Source organism: Silene latifolia, chromosome 3 (assembly GCF_048544455.1).
Source record: "Silene latifolia isolate original U9 population chromosome 3, ASM4854445v1, whole genome shotgun sequence".
NCBI classification, from domain to species: domain Eukaryota; kingdom Viridiplantae; phylum Streptophyta; class Magnoliopsida; order Caryophyllales; family Caryophyllaceae; genus Silene; species Silene latifolia.
In genome coordinates this window covers 11,424,608-11,444,549 of record NC_133528.1, presented here as the reverse complement: position 1 = coordinate 11,444,549, position 19,942 = coordinate 11,424,608, and the positions used below count along the sequence as shown (strand labels likewise).

At 38.2% G+C, this 19,942-nt stretch overlaps 2 protein-coding genes across 5 annotated transcripts; one reads left to right on the top strand and one right to left on the bottom strand.

Annotated features, from left to right (window-relative positions):
- The first annotated feature begins 2,242 nt into the window (after window positions 1-2,242).
- Window positions 2,243-3,808, top strand: LOC141647193 (stemmadenine O-acetyltransferase-like). The gene has a single exon (XM_074455298.1). It carries the CDS (start codon window positions 2,299-2,301, stop codon window positions 3,685-3,687), a length of 1,389 nt encoding a protein of 462 aa, XP_074311399.1. The 5' UTR covers window positions 2,243-2,298; the 3' UTR covers window positions 3,688-3,808.
- On the bottom strand, window positions 3,791-17,794 carry LOC141647191 (putative serine/threonine protein phosphatase 2A regulatory subunit B''delta). 4 transcript variants are annotated; one of them, XM_074455291.1, is made up of 13 exons: window positions 17,320-17,794; window positions 11,983-12,228; window positions 11,740-11,845; window positions 11,570-11,669; window positions 9,253-9,358; window positions 9,020-9,110; window positions 8,611-8,752; window positions 6,371-6,518; window positions 6,136-6,245; window positions 5,849-6,005; window positions 5,346-5,471; window positions 5,093-5,243; window positions 3,791-4,330 (listed from the first exon to the last, which is right to left on the bottom strand). In XM_074455291.1, exons 1-12 carry the CDS (start codon window positions 17,461-17,463, stop codon window positions 5,103-5,105), a joined length of 1,617 nt encoding a protein of 538 aa, XP_074311392.1. In that variant the 5' UTR covers window positions 17,464-17,794; the 3' UTR covers window positions 3,791-4,330; window positions 5,093-5,102. The 4 variants fall into 4 exon arrangements, with proteins under 4 accessions (XP_074311392.1, XP_074311395.1, XP_074311396.1 ...); XM_074455294.1 differs by lacking the exon at window positions 17,320-17,794 and adding an exon at window positions 13,234-13,338; XM_074455293.1 differs by lacking the exon at window positions 3,791-4,330 and adding an exon at window positions 4,832-4,894.
- Between the last annotated feature and the right edge of the window lie 2,148 nt (window positions 17,795-19,942).

Genomic DNA, 19,942 nt, shown 5'->3' with positions numbered 1-19,942 from the left:
GGTTATGAGAGCCAAATATTATCCTGATGGCGAGTTCATGGAAGCGCAGCTAGGGGCAAACCCGAGCTATACATGGAGAGGATTGATGGAAGCAAGGGGCGTGTTGGAGATGGGGATGAGGCGGAGGATTGGGGATGGGAAGCTGACGAGGGTGTGGCGTGATGCGTGGTTGCCTGAGACCCATACGGGTCGGGTTATATCGCCATGTGCAACTGGGAACGAGAACATGAGAGTGTGTGAGCTGTTCTCCGAGCAAGGTAGCTGGAATGTGGAACGTGTTTCGAGCTTATTTTTGCCTTTTGAGTCGGAACGTATTCTTAATATCCGAGTGAGCGATCTGCGGCCCATGGATATTTGGTATTGGAGGGCGGAGAAGGACGGGATGTACTCTGTTAAATCGGCCTATCGACAACTAGCGGGAGGGGATGGTATGGAAGTGAGTGGGTCCTCAGATAGAGTTAGGGAGATGTGGCTGTGGAAGAGGCTCTGGAACGTCCCGGTCTGGCCCCGAGTGAAGCTGTTCTTTTGGCAACTGTGCAGTGAAGCGCTAGCAACAAGAGCGAATATCGCATCCCGGATTCGAGGTGATATCTCTTTTTGTTCTTTATGTAATTCTTCCTATGAAACGAGTCTTCATTTGTTTAACAATTGTGGGGTTGCGCAAAAGGTGTGGGAGGGGCTCGGGATAGGAGGTGAGGATGGAGCGAGGGAGTGCGAGATAAGAGATTGGGTGGAAGGGAGATGGAGGGAGCTCGGAGGGAGGGAACACAAGCTTTTCATGTGGGGTTGTTGGGCGATTTGGGAGCATCGAAACAAAGTTATATTCGACGCTAAGGAGGTTGACCCTTGGGTGATTATTAGACGGGTGAGAGATGTCGTAGCAGAGCTAGAAGGATCGGAACAGGAGGTGAAATGTGGAAGGAGGAGGAGGAAAGACGGGATGAGGGATGAGGAGGGAGGCGGCTGGCAACCGGCACCTTCGGGGTGTGTTAAAATTAACGTGGACGCGGGGGTGAAGGAAGGGGAAGGAGTGAGCCTGGGCATTGTGTGTCGGGATGATAGGGGGGTGGTTTTGTGGGGAGTTTCTGTCGTGCAGGATCACATTTGGGAGCCGCATGTGGCGGAAGCTGTAGCTGTGTTGGAAGGTGTCAAGGAAGCGAAGAGGCAAGGACACCGGGATATCGTGGTGGAGAGTGACTGTGCACAAGTAATTGAAGCGCTCAACAAGAAGCTCACTGGCCGTAGTTCTTTTATGCTAGTTTTAGATGATATTTTAGATGTTAGCGTGTTTTTTAATTCTGTTGTTTGGTTGTTTTCTAGTCGGGTGAACAATTCCGTAGCCCACGCTTTAGCTCATGTTTACCCTAGGATTTCTGGTAGAACGGAGTGGTCGAGTGTCTTACCACCGACTGCGAACGATGCTGTTATGTTTGATCTTTCGTTATTAAAGTAAGCCTTCGGGTTTTCCCCTCAAAAAAAAAAAAAAAACATCATTCACCCTCAACTCAACTCAACTCATTTCCCCATTAAACTCCCTCTATAAAACAACACACACCATTCACCTTTAATTTAAATCTATTACACTTTAGACCCAAAAAAAAAGTCTACTTTCCCATCTGATAACTACAATGAGAACAACTTGGCAAAAAAAAAAAAATGAGAACAATAATAGGCTGCAACTAATGATTAAAAAATTGGTTGCGACAATTAGTAGCGGATTCAGAAAATTTTATTTGTGACTTCCATGAAAAATATAACAACCATTTTGCGTGTAAAATAATATTAATTTACTTTACTAAAAATTGGACTAAAAAAAAGATGAATGTGTCACAATGGTAATAGCAAGTATATGTGCATCAAGAGGTCATGGGTTCGAGCCTCAAAAACATTTTTAGCCCGCGGAGATGGAGTCTAGTGGTTAAAACTTGGGTGAAATTCCCAGGAGACCCACGTTCAAGCCTCACCAAAGCAAAATCTTGTTGGTCATTATTGACCTGAGTCAATGCCTAATAGATTTCGAGCCTGTTGCCCTCAGGTGGCTTATGGCCTACCTGGTATACGTGGTTTGTAGGCTATCACCGAAGGTAGCGGCTGCGGGTTTTCCCGTCACTAAAAAAAAAAAAAATAAAAAAAAAAAAATAATTTCCGTTAGCGGTGTCGGGTGTTGCTCTGCCAGTGGCGACAATTTGAAGCTGTCCATCACGTACACTCGTTTCCCACGAGGTACACTTGTGAACAAATAAGATATGATCGACTTTATAATGTCTTCATTTCTACCGTTGTATTCAAAGCTTTACGATGGAGTCGTCCAAATTTGAGGTGAAAATAATATCAACCGAAATCGTAAAACCATCATCACCAACACCGTCTCATCTCCGACACTTAACACTCTCCTTACTCGACCAAAAATACGCCCCTCTTACTGTGCCCGTTCTTTTACTTTACAGCGGCGCTTCCAATAAGGAAGCGCAGTTGGATATTACTGTTCTCAAGACTTGTCTTTCAAAAACACTTTCCTCCTTTTACCCTTTGGCCGGTCGATTTCAAACATGGGCAAGTATCGTTTGCAACGACGAAGGGATACCCTTTGTTGAAGCCCAAGTCAATTGCCCCATTTCCGATGTCCTTAACTCGATATCATCTTCGACTGTTGATTTACGGTCTTTTTACCCACCTAAGGACAATTTAATCGTTTCGGGGATTAATTTAGCTATTCAGGTCAATGTGTTCAGTTGTGGTGGGTTCGCCATTGGGTGGTACCACACCCATAAGGTCACTGACGGAACCTCAGCCGCTACCTTTTTCCGCCACTGGGCTGCACTCGTAGCCCAACGCTACGATGACAAAGATCTGACCAAACCCGACTTCATCTCTGGCCCGACCGCCTTCCCTCCCGTACCCGAAGAACAGCCACTGCCTCTGCCTATCTCCCCAAAGCCAGAATTAGACGACAAGAAAGAAGAGACGAAAGAAGAGACGAAAGGGGAGAAAAAAGGATCATGGAGTTTCCTGTTCAACAAGCAGATAGTACTTCGGAGCTTCGTATTCAAAAACAAATCAATAACCGAAATGAAGGCCAAGTCGGTAAGCGACCGTGTCCCGAATCCAACCCGATTCGAGGCATTGGCAGGGTTTCTCTGGAAATCAATATTGTCCGCTTCGCAGGACGAAGGAAGAACAATGCTGAACTTCCCTGTCAACTTACGAGCCAGAACAGAGCCGCCGCTTCCAGTAGTATCCATGGGTAACCTTTTCGAAACACTCCACGTTCAATCCGAAAGAACAGCACAACTCCCAGAACTGGTAGCGAAAATCCATGAATCAATAACCAACACCAAGAATTTAGCAATGGAATATCAAGGTGAGAATCGAGGCGAAGCTAAAGCTAAACACTGGAAAAACTTCATTAACGGAGTTTTCGAGTGTAAGGGAAAAGATGCTTATGTGATTACACCATGGTGTAAGTCTGCAGGGTTTAGTGATGTGGACTTCGGGTTCGGGTTCCCGAAACGGGTTGTTCCGGTTGATGATATAGTGAATCATAATCAAAGGAATACGATATTTTTGACAGACGTTAAAGATGAAGAGGGAGATGGGTTCGAAGCATGGATGTTTTTGGAGGAAGAACCTATCAAGTTTTTGGAGACGAACAAGGAATTTCTTGCATTTGCTTCCCCCAACTTTTAGAATTATTTTCTGAAATACTTGTATGGTTTAAACCCAATGTAGTCGCTGTTCGTTTCAAACTATTTACAAATAATGGAGACAAATAATGAAATCATTGAGAGTATCGTTAAAAAAAATAAAAGTATTATGATTTATGTATGTTCGGAAGATGAGTTCTACATATGATCATAAACGGAGACAAAATACAACAGAGGGCCTATATAAAGAACCCTAACAGTGATTGACAGAAGATGAAGCGTCGAAAGTAACACTCTACTCTTACATAAATTTTACGCGTATGTAGATATATACTGATCAGATACGCTCCGAGAAGACTTCATGAGTTGAAAAGATCAATATTCAAATTGAATGAATAGATGAGAAAAAAAGACTTAACAAAAACTTACAGCGAAGAGACTCACAAAATTAGCCAATAGGCTCTGAAACTATATTTCTGGCTTTTAGCAAATCAACACGTCAGCAAAAGATCGCTTTTCTTCTACAGCAAGGCCTTTGGAATCTGGTTTGGAGCCTAATGTGTAAGCACAGCTTGTGATCAGACCAGAATCCTCAAGGCAGCGTGAATACTCAAGGCACCATGATGAATGTGCGGGTGTCTTCAGTGAGTTGGCCCTCTGTTCATGTGACGCCTATGGATTGTATCCTGTGGTGAAGCAAAGGCGGAAAGATAAAGGATCTATTAAGAATTTGGATACTATGCTACTGGCATTCTGGTACCAAGGTCGGACACAAATGAACATTCAAGTGTCGGAGATGGTGTGACTCAATTTTTCAGACAAAGGGGCCGTCCTAAAAATCTAAAATGCGACTACAGGTACAGGACAGTGAGGACACATTAAAAACAAAACGCATGGTTACAATAAATCTCTGTTATAATATTAAAATGGAGAAATGTGGCTTGAAATATTATCAATTAAATGCTTCATACACGGTCTCTTCCTCGACTTTCGTCAAACATGCCTCCCTTTTTGGCTCTTTTAGGATACGTGCTTGAGTAGCAAGGGTAAGATCATATTCCACACCCCACTCCTTAAATGTCGTGTGGATTCCTGGTTGCATCCCAAAAGTGAAGAGTCTAAGTAACACAAAAACATTGTAGGTAATGATGGAAGCCGCACCCAATACCTTTGGTGCAGACTGGATAAAACCCCGGGGATACGTGATAGTTTCCACAAGTACACAACGCACAGCAAGTCGCTTATTTTCCCTTAGAAAAAAATAGAAAATGAGTTTTGGACTTTGGAAACAGAAAAAGTTGCAAAATAATTATCGCTCCTATTTATTTCCATTAATCCTTAACATCATCTGATAGTACTTAACAAACATGCAAATTCATGTGATTGGGTGATACTAATAGTAAAGTAGACATGCATACGGCCCAGCATCAAAGGTTAAATATTATTACCATATCGAACTCAAAAAGGAGCCTCTAGAGATTCATCCCAAACTTCAGCACTTCCATTAGAAGCTTCTTCAACGTCCTCTTCCATTGAAAGCCTAATGTACTCTCTATGTGCAAATCGATCCCATTCCGTCAAGGTTGGATTCTCCCTCTCCTGTTCAGAACATGAGTGAAAAAACCAGCAAGCAAGAACCTACAAGTAGTTTGTTTTCTACTTGCAGTAATAATTGACAAGGAAAAAATAATGTCATTCTACCTGGCGAATAAGGAAAGGATCGCGAGTTTCAAACGCCATGAACTTATTTAGGTTAAAGAGTATGTTGAAAACATTCCCTGAAAGTTTACTCCCTTTCAGATCACGAATTGTGACAAAACTCCCATTCTGAAAAAGAAGCACAAAACAAGTCAAAACAATAATATTGGATTAATCAGCTTGAAATTTGTAGAACTGAGCGGGAACGTGGCCGGCAGAGCGAAAAAAGGTACAGCGCAACAAGAATGATTTTTTAGAAAGAATACCGGCTAAGCTTCCGTAACACATCCCCCTTTTCCTCTTTCCCATGTATGAACCAAAAGCCCCCTTAAAAAGAGTGGCAAGGCTCAATAGACAATGATATCAGGAGTTCAGAGTCCATAAAATGGAATAGAAAATCAGGACACAAAAGCTACACATCGTCCCATTTATATCTATAACCAAGTTAGTCCAGGATATGACTATATTTCAGCAAAGTGAATTCAAGCACTGCGTAAAAGACAAACCTCTGGTTTAATCATGTCGATAATCTGGCATAAGATATCTTCGAAAACTACAGGCTCCTGACCCATGCACTCCATACGATGCAACTGCTCCTCATAAAAGAACTGCATCTCATTCCTTGTTATAACTCCATTGCCATCTAAGTCTACGCACTTAAACCTGTGGATTAAACAGAAATCAGAGATAGGCAGAAAGCCTGATAAAAAGGCACATTCAGTTACACTATAATGCCTACATATCGGTATGGTAACAGATCACAAGAAAGGGTCATTTTCTCTCAAAAACACACCAGTATTCAAGGCTGGGTTCTGATGATTTGTCCTCCTCTGCCAGTATGAAGTACACAAAATCTTCATATCCCATCTTGCCTTCAACAGTACTTGTGAACTTTCTTGGAACCTGGTATAAGATTTTGAAGCACAAAATATCATTTACTGGAAAGTGGAAACTACCCAAAAAAACGATGGAGGGCAACTACTACACAAATTAAGATGAAGGATAAAGATCAGCAACTGACCAATTACCTGTGAAAAAATTCTATCAACAATCTTGTAGGTAAGTGCATGGTTCCCGTATCTGATTAGGTTCTCTTTGTCAATCAAGAAATCATGGTCTGTATCCAACTCCCAGAACTTGCAATATATCACGTAGAAGTGCTCATATGAGAAGTACCTAAACATTGAATCAGAAACACAAGGAGACAACTCTCAGAAAGATAGGAAAACTAGGGTGGGTCGTTTTTTGATGAAAGGGAGCGCACGCACACACACACACAAAAAAACACAAGGAAAAACAACTCTCGGAAAGATAGGAAAACTAGGGTGGGCCGTTTTATGAGGGAAGGAGCGCGCGCGTGCACACGCACGCACAACCATTCAACTACTAAGTTCCTTTGAGCTCTCTATTACTCCCCTAATAATTACTCCCATCCCAAGTGACCCCCAAAGTTCTCTAACTTTGCTCATCTATTTTCCAAATGTAAATTCAGTTACAAAATAATTGTAAAACGGTTCACTCTAGCATGACCAGTGGAATCGGACTGTAATATAGCAACTATTACAGCTTAAGTTGGGTAGAGTTGATAGGGTTTGACATCTGAAGTCAGTTGAGGCTGATAAAATTGAAACAGAGATAGTTAACAAAATCAATCCAGGAAAACAACTTTAAAATATACTAAAAATTGAAACTTAAGAGGCTCTTTGGCATTGTTTCTCAAAAAGAGTTATTGCTTTTAAAGAAGTTTTTTTATAAGTTGTTATTGTTGTTTATTGCTCATCTATTTCTCCAAATGTAAATCCAGTAACAAAATAATTGTAGAACGGTTCATTCTAGCATGACCAGTGGAGTCAAACTGTAATATAGCAACCATTACAGCTTAGGTTGGGTAGAGTTGATAGGGTTTGACATCTCAAGTCAGTTGAGGCAGATAAAATTGAAACAGAGATAGTTAACAAAATTAGTCCAGGAAAACTACCTTAAAATATACTAAAAAATTGAAACTTAAGAGGCTGTTATTGGCCTTGCTTTTAACAGGAGTTTTTTTATACGTTGTTTCTTTACAAAATTGTTGTTTGTCCCAATTTTTTATAAAACTATTTTTGTCTATTTATACTTGTTTGGCATAATTGATTTTAAACAAGTTTTTCATTTTGTTTTTAAATACTCGTATTATTAAACCATGACATTAATCATCTATGTATACATTTGGAGAAAAAATATCATACTAAAAATCTCTCACGAGACCATCTAATGTAATAAGCAATATGAGACAATTGTATAAAAAGGTACCAAAAGTCCGTAATATAGATGACAATGAAGGGTGACCATCACGAGCTCACGAGTAATGGTAAAATAGTAACTATCATTGAGAAAATGATTATTATATAAAAAGCAACTGTTCATCCTTCAAATGGGTACAAAGAATATATATAAGCGATCGTTAGTATATTCACATATATACTCCATGAGATATGTAAGTATACTTTCAACCTTCAAATGGGTACAATTGTACAATGCATATTAATAATTAAAAGTATAAGATTGGCAAAACAATTATGTGAGACTTACAGCCTTATCCCTTATATGAAATTTTGTGAAGAGAGAATTAATTTATTATGGGTTACATGATCAAACGTCAAATGTGTAAGTGAAGCAAAAAAACATTCATGATAATAGGTATACAAATAAAAATGAGTTAGAGAAGATGAGAAACATAGGATAAAAGCATCAAACTGGTGCTTCTACTTTTGAGGGTCAAAAACTGATTTTGAACTTTTTATAAATATAGTTTTTACGTTGCAAACATTGTGTGCGGCTAAAGTTTAAGCTTTTAGCCAATAAAGGCACTTCTAAAAATTAGGCCAAACACATAGTCGAAAACAACAATGAACCATGCATCCAAAAACCTTCGTTCACTGAATAATGTTCTATATCCAAGACCAGCCATAACTAACAAAGAACCTTCTAACTCGATCAAGATATGGAGTTGCAGCTCAAGTTTAACACCATGGCACAAAGCATAACAAGCATAATAACTAAAAAACTATGTTGATGAAGCTAACAGGGATTCATGAGGTTTCTTCTGGAGAAGAATTATTAAGAAAAGTAATGCTGAGGACACATGCAATATACGAGGAGTGTGTGTCTCTACCAAATTTTCAAACAGAGAAGTCCATACATCAGCAACTTCGAAGATAGAATAGTTAACATACAAGTTATCAAGTTCAACAAAGTTCAGATTACTTGAGTATCAGCTCATGTTTACCTCAGCACTTTGTTGATATCCTCTTCTTCATCAGCATGTTGCATAGCAGCAATCAAGTTCCCACGCTTCAGCTCCCTGAGAGTAAGTTTACCATTTCCCGCTCTATTAATGTAGTAGAAGATTCTATATATTACAGTCTCCGCTGTCCACCGTAAAGAATTAGCCATTAAAAACTAAACTTATTACAAAGGAAACACTCTAAAGGTTTACAGCAAAAGTAACACATTCGGAGCCCAACCTCTGCTTGGGTCACTAACTAGCTTCTTGATTGGATTCCAAGAAACAAGGCCAGTTAATGTCTATGGATAAAAACCTAACAATTCCTAATCAAGAGAAAAAGAAACCGGAAACAAGCCACAGTTGAAGCTCGTACAAATCATATGATTAAATAGCAACAGTGGATACATACCATATCTGTCCTGAAACTCCGGGGTGTTTTGTAAGAATTCCAATCCAGAATGGGTAGCCAAAAGTTCTCGGATAAGAGGCTTAAAGTCATCCTACAAAAATAACCAATGGACAATTTGACTGAACAGGATGCAAAGAGGACATGTGAAGTGAAAATGCTAACTTAAGGAGTCAACTTCGAAACATATACGGAAAGTCAAGATAATACATGACACGCACGGAACCATTATATACCTGCGTCAGAAACATGTTGTCTGGCTGCTTCATAATAGTAAAAATTTGTGTTGCAATGTCCACAGTCAAGAGATTGTCATTGATCCAGTAATCAACAAATGCATCCCTGCAGATGAAATATATCATCATATAATTTACTTGCATAAAAACACATGGGCCAATATCCCAGCACAGCCTTACACCCAAAAAATAAAAATAAAAATAAACGTTAATAAATGACATGTCCAATAGCAAAGGAGGCAAAATGCATTTTCTATTCCTGTTGCAATCAAGAAAAGAAAATTCAGAAGCATCAAGCAGGTTCATGGCAAAACAAATGCACACAAAACACAAAGACCATAATAAGATGATCAGGCAGCTAATTAAGTTCATTAACTAGACAGCATGTTAGGATAAGGAATGCTTCCTGCATAAAATCAAAAACTAAACTAGATGTAAAATATAAAGAAAAAAAATGAACCAGGAAACTACACAAAAAAATGGAGTCTTGATTACAAAAGAATTTAGAACCATCTAACATGAACTGCTACAGCGATTCATAGAAAAAAGGATTGAAAGACAGAAAAAAAAAAAAAAAAAAAAAAAAAAAAAAAAAAAGAAAGGTAGCTTAAAAAAAAGGGAACGATATAGGTGAGGCATGAAAAAACTCAATGATACTGCTACAGAAAAGAAAGATCAAAAGAAAAAGTCGATTGTTGTAATTTACACCCTACAGGGAGACTCGTGTCCCGTTGGTCAAACAACATTGTCACTGTTTAACATTCTCAGCCACTATCTTTTATTGTTTCCCCTCTCTTTACCCTTCCTTTTATCCATGTGTTTATATATTTGGCTTCCATTTCTGGCAAGGAGAAGACTCCCAAATGGTAAGCAGTCCTCGTAGGTAAGAAGCTCTTGTCTTTTTCTAAACATCTAATGAATCATCAAATAGTCCCGTAAGTTGTCAGCACTAATATCACCTTGAAAGAATCAACTTCTCACTTATTTTTTGCCAAGTACAAGAGGATACTGATAAAATGATACTAAAGGGGTGACTCCATGTAAAATACGGTTTCCAAGGGAATGACACCTGTACACCGCTTTCATTGTCCAAGCAATCAATCATGGCTTGATGTGAATGACTTTTTTTCCCAGAGCTTTACCAAATTCCACGCACAGTTCTGCAACGGGGACTCTTTGAATCAAATGACGACCGTAACAGATGTAAGCTCAATCCAAAGGAAAAATTGATGAAGCTTTACAGAATTATTACGAAGCTGTGACTATAAATCGACACCTACGATCGAAGTTATATACTCTATAGTATAGGCCTTAGTCACACAACAGTGGGGAACATATGAAAGCTTTAGAATATTACTTTACAGAAATAGAACCGATCAGTGATTCAGCCAGTTCCGTACCAAGCAAAGATAAAGCACAGAGTCTAGCTAAGAAACTTTTACAAAGCAGAAGCTACAGAGAACCACCATCCCAAACATATACTCTTTTCTACACTGTACCCACAAACATCAATAACACCTCGATCACAATACAGTCAAAGCAAGAGAATCATCTATCAGATCTCATGCAAACAAACTCCAACTCACAGCTCGATATAACAGATATATACCCCAAACGCCAAAAGAAATTCAAGCATCAAACAACCTACTGAACAACAACAGAACCAGCAACCAAAACACTCTATTGAACAAGAAAATTTGTGTTAAAATGACGTTTAGATTTTAGAATAAGATAACCAAGCAAACCATCCAAGCAACTATCGAGCTGAAGTTCCTGCTTGACACCATAATATTACAACCTAACATGTTAAAAAAAATACAAAAAAAAGCTCTAGTATGCAGCATTGCATGTACCCTACAGGCTGTTTCGGAGAGCCACTACTTTTGTGAATTTATCACCCAAATGCCTAGTTCGAAGACTGCAGAGCAAAATAATACAATTACTCAACAGGAAAGGATTTTTCAACTTGTCCCAAAAAATACAGATACATACGAGTTCCAACTGCTAGAAAAAAAAATAGTTCACAATATAAGACCAAAAAATTACAAACCAGCTCCACCGTGAAAACACTCAATTTTGCAGTACATACAAATTGTCTAGATAATAGATGAAATATACGTCTTCAAGTTCAGACACGTCAAAAAAAATTGAAACAGAGGCCACCACATTTATAATCTGAAGAATAATATGCGTGAAACGGAAACACAGCCGCTAACCAAACGGAACTGATACTTTCACACATTAAAACTGGGAAAAAAGGCTGCCAACAAACCAGCATAATTTACAACTACATTATCAAAAAAAGTTCAATTTATACCTAGTGACGAATCCTGCAGCATTGATATCAATCTTCTGGAAGAGGATGGGAGATAAAAAAGAAGGCAGCTTGCAAATTTCCTTCGTAATGACCTTAAACTCTATTACAAAATGGTCGTGTCAGAACTCTTATAAAACTTACAATGACGGAAGATACTCACATTTACGCACCATTCATTTGCAAGCCCTCTGTATGCCCGTAGAAAATTTGATTTATTCTAAACAAGCATCGCTCCTTCAGTTCCTTGCAGGGTGGACGGCCATTCTGGAAATAGAACTGTAAAGGCAAGCACTAAAAATTAAATCCTTGTACAGACTGACGATATGCGGAAAAGAATTTCCGATCATGTAACCAACATGACACCATGATGCTAATATGAAATATCAAAAATATCAAAATGAGACGATAAAAACCTGTGGTATGAACTCTTTCACGGTCTCACTCAGCATCTTTAGAGGACGTCCAAGAGAAGAAAGCCCATTATTCTTCTGTTTCATGATCCGAGGAGAGCCTGATGAGCTTCTTGGCGACAGTGGCGGTGCACTCCCGGCAGAAAACATTGATGGTACAGAGTTGGTGGCAGCGACATTTGCACTGGAAGCATTTGCAGCAACATTTAATGGATTCCCTGCCTTTGCTTCACTGACCAATGTTTTGACCTGATCATAGAATAGTTCTTCCATATTAAAAGCAACATATTTGTAGTTCAGACATGAACACAAATTATAGGCATTGAGACCAGAAGAAGATACTCAGGCGCAAGTGAAATGTACCAAAACTGAACAAAGCACAAGCATAAAGAGCCAAGAAGAGTCACAAATTTGCTATACAAGCAACATTTAATGGTGTACACCGAAACAAATAGTCCTAGAATATACAAGTATATACAAAGGAAAATCACTAGAACATTGACAACAATTATCCCCATTCCATATTTCCAATGGAGCCAAAGATTCATTACTCTTTGGTTTTGGATTATGATGGAATAAAGCAAAATGGCTCACTAAAGTGGCTATGCTTCTTTCTCTTGTGAAGTAGTGGTCCTTCGATGCAGTTTTTGACGCAATTTTCATCTTGGGTCATTCGGAAACAGCCTCTTTGTGTTGCTAACTCAAGGGTAAGGCTGCGTACATCCGACCCCCCCTTACCCCGCAATTTGCGGGAGCCATTGAGGCACTGGGGTAATGTTGTTGTTGTTGTTGTATTGACAACAATTATCCCCTCATTATTTGAGGTACCCAAAGGTATCTGTGGCAACTCATCGAGTAAGGCTCTGTAAACAATTATCCACATTAGTGACAGTCTAACAGAATGTTGCCACGTTGGTAACAGACAACTCTTGACGGAAAATATTTTTTCTTGACAAAGTCTGCCTTCAAACAGCCAAATTTTCTGACTGTTCAATATCAAAGGCCATTATTCCTGATGCCACCATCATTGCATGTGTCAACATCAATGTTCAAGAATACAAAGAATCTGATTCGAATTAAATAGGTGCCAACATGATGGCTGCTTATAACAGTTGTTCTTGGTAATAACGATATTTACAGATCTAGGTGCAAACTGCAGCAAGATGCAACAACAACAAGTGTGACTTGTGAGAACACTGTAGACTACAGCATTATATCAACTTGTCAAGTGTAATTATAGGCCCTCATACAAACCGTTTGAGGGTTGCAACACAGAAATAATCCCCCGTGCAATTCTAACTCCTGTCCAAGCCATCTGGAGTTTCTTGACCATTTGCCATCCATGTTTCTTAAGCATTCTCTAGAGGCTTTAACTGTATATCACAAAACAATTCCACGGTACTTGTAAACATAATTGGAAAACGGAAGAGCCATTTAATCACTTCACAACTAGGTAACCTCACTACATGGGGTAAAAAGAAAAGGAAATGTGATAAATTTTGAGCTTGTGGACCTTTCTTCTCATTGTAATGTTTTACGTAATCTATTTTCCTCTCTATTCTGAAAAATATAGTTGATAAGTTAACACCTCTGTGCCATCATGTGTTTGTGTCAGTTTCCTTACCATCCAACTCAGCTTCAACATGCTGTCATGCATGTATTATTCATTGAGGTTCTGACATGCTTGCAGGAAAAATTGGAAGAAGGCAACAATGAACCAGTTCACTCATGTAGTCACAGCTCACAAGCTTTTTCACTCATAAATCAATTTCGATTACTCGATTTCTCTAATGTACCAGCAAGTAACAGTACAGGTTGACAGACTTGACACTATGAAAATTTACACCAAGAGTCGTGATATTAGCTATCCCAGCAAGTCCCAGTTTAACAAGTCAAAGTAACTAATTATATTGTTTTGAGATCGAAGAGGAATTTTAAGCAGTGAGCTCAGTGACCTGCTACACGCTTGGCCAACGCCGTTAAATATATTGAACAACTTGATGGCAATCCATCTATCTTTTTATCAGTGTCACCAAGCAATGGTGCAGATTTGCCACATGCCCACATCCATAAGATGAAAAATCCCTAATCTTTGATGATCATGAAGGTTTCTGTTACCTTACCCTCTAAAGGAGTCAAGAGTTTTCGACGTTCCAGAAATTGTGTAATGAAAGGGTAGACAAAGAACGTCCTTTCGTTGTGGAACTCATGCCAACAAATTCATATTTTTAGTACGAAAATTCAACTTGAATCACCCTCCCACCTAATTAAAAGATAGATGTCACCCATCTTACGAGCACAATCCAGAACTGGCAGCTTGATACTATGCAACTGATAGCCCCCATCCAGAATTACGGATACATGAGTCTCAACAGTCAACACCCACGAGCATGATCAAAACCTATCAGCCTACAGATCCAGCTATCGAAGACGCCTGATGAACTTGTAGCTTAGGGGAAAAAACAGTGGAAAGAAAATCCTAAGGTACAGATACAAATCATACTGATTCGAATCTGGATACTATTTAGTTGGAGACAGGTTCGAGATATGCTGAGTAGGGTAGCAGTAGTTAGGAAGAAATAAAATTAGTAAAAAATTAGAATTAGTTAGCTGTTAGATTAATCTTAACTAGTAGATTTAATTATTTTAATGGTTGATTAAGTTTGTTTAGGAGTCTTGTTTGGAATATGTGTTAGCATAGGACGTTTTTTGTTAGCTATAAATAGCATTAGGTTGTATCTTAATTATTCATCCAGTGATAATAAAAAAAACACAGCTTGTGTGCAATTGGGCAACCCGGAATCGACGAGTTTTTACTGTTTGACGCGTTTTCAAGCTTTAACACGAGTTATAGTCAATAGGTCTTGACTACAATTCACCATTGTTCGGATTATAGGTCTAATCCGAGCAAATATCCCTCGCAAAGCCATACTCATTCCTCGACATAGTGAGAGACGAGCTTGATCCTTCGCTCCAACATCGTTTGTTATTTTAATCGCTTCCGTACTCGTATCACATACGATGTCCAATTTACCACAAACATCAAAATTGCCCCCAGCTGTGATGCTCGGACTCTTCACCTGACCCTGAGGATCCACTGGACAGGATCCGGACATGGATCCTTGACGGATCCTTCTATGAGAAATCGGTGTGAGAGTGTTGTTTTTAACCTCTGTTTTGTACAACAGCCCTATATCAAGAGTGATCTTGACATGAAGTTTAATGCTCTAATAATGTCTTCATTCATGTTAAACATGAAAAAACTACTTTTCCTTTCTTTTCTTTGACTTTTTTAACTAATAATCAATTTATTTTCAAAAAAATAAAACATTAGCCGAGTCCAAATTCAAATTAGGATCCTCGTATCCGAGTCCTTGTTTTTGAGATTTCAAGGATCGGACCCTCGGATCCGTGTCCGTGTCGGATCCTCGTATCCGAGTCCGAGCATCACAGGCCCCCAATACCCATGTTGGTACGAGGAACAGCCTCTCAGCACTAACAATTAGTGCTTCTAGACTACATGGAGAGGTCACCCACGGGAAAAGAATCACACCAAAAAGAACCATTTGGTTCCCAGTTCAGACAGACAGCCATTGACAACAGTCACTACACTGAAATAATAGAAAAGCATTCATCCAATTGAATGGGTTCCTTCTAAGTTGTATAGCTATCACACTTGACCTTATGAATATTAATGGCTTCCTGAAATATAAACCAGGGTTTCAAATAAACAAAAAACTGTCAAATCGGAAGGATTGTTCAATAGATATCAATGACATGGAGAAATCTCTATGAACACGCATGAATTAATTAAAATCCCTCCCAATCTCAGTTAAGCAGAAGTTCAGATCTTTATGCTAAAACAATTCAAAAGACATTTCAGTTATATAGAATTTGATTCAATATGATCCCATACGATACGTTCCATTTTGACATTGACTCAATAGAGAAATAAACTATACTGGCAATGCAAAATAATAGAGAGAGGTACGCCACAGGAGCAGCCATAAATAATTCTATAGAACCCTGCATCCTAAATAATTATCCAAACAATTCACAAAAAAGCTCCATTAAATATCCATACATATCATAGAAATATTTCAACCCCAAAATGAACTGAACAACAATATCTACACCCCAAGAAACGGATATAAACCACAAAAATAACAATACCACTACATCCTCAACCTCTAAGCCAACTCAACTTAAAACCACGTACTCCCTCCGTCTCAATCATTTGATACCTTTTTTATTCTATGTTTTTTTCTTTCCCGTGTAAAGGAGTCACAGACTCACAGGGGCGAATATGATGTTGATGAGGTTTAAGCTTAGGTCATGAGTACCACTCCTCATGACTTTAGCGGCTAAACTAAACTAGTTGATATCTGAACCTTTTTTTTAACTAAAGGTATACAATGCTAAAATATTAATCTAGAAAAATCTATGATTTAACATTGTCTAGAAATGTAACATAATAAGTTATGTAAGAATGCTCTAGAAAATTATAGAACAAAATAGTAAGGATTGGGTATTCTAGAATACTCCCATACATTACTATAAATATGGGAGTTGAGATCATTAGTAGTGTGTAGCTCATAAGGTCTCACCATATCGTCTCCCCCAAATATTATGTAATCATACAAATTCAACACATAAATAAAATTATCCGTGTTGGAAATATCGTGCTCACAGTACTTCCGCTGCCAAAATTCCAACAAACAAATGACGACGACGGATAGATTATCCAGTCCATAAACCACACAATAGAAGTATAGAACTAGTAGCATCCTAGCAGTTCTCTAATCACACTGGCTTGCTTGGAATTGGAGTAATTATTAAAGGAGTAATAGAGCTAAAATGAACTAAAAAATGGAGGGAAGGAATGGGGGTTGGAGATAGAAATGGATAGAAATGGGGAAATATAGTGTAATAATCACTCTATTAAGGGAGTAATTGTTCCCTACCTCTCCCCCAAAGTAATGCATTACCTCCATATGGAGGTAATAATTCCTCACTCACCTCCTCTTTCCACCCTCTACTACCACCACAAAGCACCAATCTCCTCCCATTTCTTCGTATTTTAGCTCACATTACTCCCTTAATAATTACTCTCATTCCAAGCAAGCCCTAAACTACAACTACCCTCTTCAATTTTCGCCCTTACGACGAAATGTAGAACTACAATGCACAATTAACCACTAAAACACAAACAAATCATTCACGAATACGAGATTATCACCTTCTAAATTGCACAATTAACCACTAAAACACAAACAAATAACCGATACGGAAACCGAAACAAACCAACAAATACATAAAACAACAAAATGCGAAAAATACCAGACGAATAGTATCATGAAGAGAAAGCCATTGTTCGAAAAGCTCTTGCGCAAGGTACGGTGTTGATTTCAATGCAAATGGCGAAACTTCTGGAAGCTGTAACGATTCCGCGTCTAATGATAACAAATCTCCATTGAAATCCATTGAATTATCAAAAAAATATCAAATTTTATTTACAGATGAATGAATAACAGCGATTAAATCAATTGTTAGTAATGATAACAATTGATGTATGGAAATGATGTTAGAGGAGATCCCCAGAAAAACCCTAGTTGAGAAATAAAGAGGAAAATTGGGGAATTGATTGAATAACATGAATTGATGGAGAAATTTCGAATTTGCGGAGAAAAGGAACAGAGAGGGAATGAAATCGAAATTGAAAAGTTAAAAAAACAAAAAAAAAAAAAAAAAAAAAAAAAAAAAAAAAAAAGCCCTTCGAATTTCAGTATTTTCTCGAATTCTAACATATATTTTCGATTTTTCGAGAGTATTGTAAATACCTATAAATAACCTTTTTTTTTTTGAAAGAAATACCTATAAATAAATTTGGTTGTTTGTTTGTTACTTGTTCTAACAGAAATTCGTACTCGTTCAATTTGGTTGTGAAATTTGTTTATTTTTTTTTTTTGACTAAACCATCCGGTAATCCGAACCATATTGAGCCGACTAATCCGGATTTCGGGGCGTGTCCAAGGATTACGGTATTTAAACCCCTCCCAATCGCAGTTGTGGGGGATCGATCCATGACTCCCTACCAAGTCACAAAAATTTACGCTACCACTGCGCCAACCAACGATTGGTATTGTGAAATTTGTTTATTGATAAGTGGATAATGAATCTATTGTTACGAGTACTTGTTATGGGGAACTAATAACCAGAAAATTTCTAAAGATAAGAGAGACAAGTGTTTATTTACGAGTATAGGTATAAGTAAGAGAGATATTTGAAGATTAGATTATTTGTGGTACTTGACTTAGTTTTGGAATATGTTTTGTAATTTTAAATAAGTGTTTACTTACGCAGTATGTAATTTTATTTATTGCATTACATTTTTTTATTGTTTTATCTCTCTCTCATTTCCCATCTCATGTCACAAAAGTAACAGAGGTCAGAGGATATATTGGGGAAATTGGTAATTGTTGAGGTACACGGTAGAATAATTCAAAAAACAACAATTCAAGTGGTAGAAGGAAAAGGGAGGAAAGTGAATAAAAGAATGGAGAATGGGAGGAAAAGAAGACGTGAAGCTGTAGTTAGACTCGACATGAAGACGTGATATTCAAAGCTAACTTATTTATAATTCAATCTAACATCTACGTTAATTTACTTTCTTTTTTTTACGGTAAGTAATAACTTACAATATCTCGAGCGGTCCAAAGTAATCTATTCGACTAAGCAACACCAGAAACCTGACTACCAAATCAAGTGTTACAAAGCCAACTTTAGGGATGAGGTAAACATAAAATAAGTAAGTTTACAACATCAAAGTAAGCTAAGTGTAACATCTACGTTATTAGGGTAGAGAAATAAGACCATGTTGGAGAGTAACATTATTTCGGTTGACTCCTCTATTGGTGGCGTAAACTCGAGTTCGTCCTTTACTTGTGACGACTTTTCTCTTTCTGGTATTCAAATCTTCTAAGGAAATCCTACGATTGTCGCTCCTAATTCCTGCTTACCTGTTTCTTTGGCGAATGACACGGCCAACACCTCTATTTGTTTCCAAGCCCATAATGATTCAAATGAACATCAGTCATTCCTTTTTTCAGCTTGTCCTAAGAAGGGTAAGATTTCTTCGTTTGGTAAACTGTCACGTGCCTCGCCTACACGTAGGCTTTGCAGGTACCCTTCTAATCGTCAAGTGAGTGAGAATAAGAGGATTAGTAACTCCAAGAAGAATCATAGCCAATAGGATGAATCTCCGAGACACAATGTATCTACTTGCTCTGCAAGTAGGTCTTTCTCCCGTAAATTTCTACGTCCTCGAGGCGTAAGTGTGTCTACTCTTGTTACAGGTACTCCTCCGAAGCCCAATTCACAAAGAAGAGAAAAGAAGTTTTCGCTCATTTGGCAACCTCAGATCGTCCCATCAAGAAGCCTTTTCTATTTGCCAACCTCATTCTTTGTTTAATTTCCTTTTCAAATAATGTAATAATAAAGTCTAACTCAGAGAGTCGGGTAGGTACTGTGTAAGGAAACTTTCTTTATTGCTGCAAAAAAAAAAAAAAAAAAAATCAGATCAACGTCGATACACGTAAGTTGGTAACTAATATATGTAGTTTGTGTAGGGACTATGAGGGGTATAATTAAGGTTTGATTCAATCGAGGTTCTAACTTTGACTCATGGTTCACTTCTTGTATACATAAGCTTCACCAAGATTGATTAATGTGTTATCTTAGAGTTCATGAGACTATGATAATGGTTAAATAACGTTGTTTTATTGTTGAATATAGTAATTTAGGTCATGCGGAAAATTTAAATTGGTGATTATGGATAAGGTATGTTTGCTTGTATTGCCGGAGATGCACAAATTTCAAAATAAATAGGTCATCCCAATCCGCCATGCAAACACCCAATTAGGCGAATATCTTGCGCTGAAGCCCGACGGGTGACTTGTTCTCA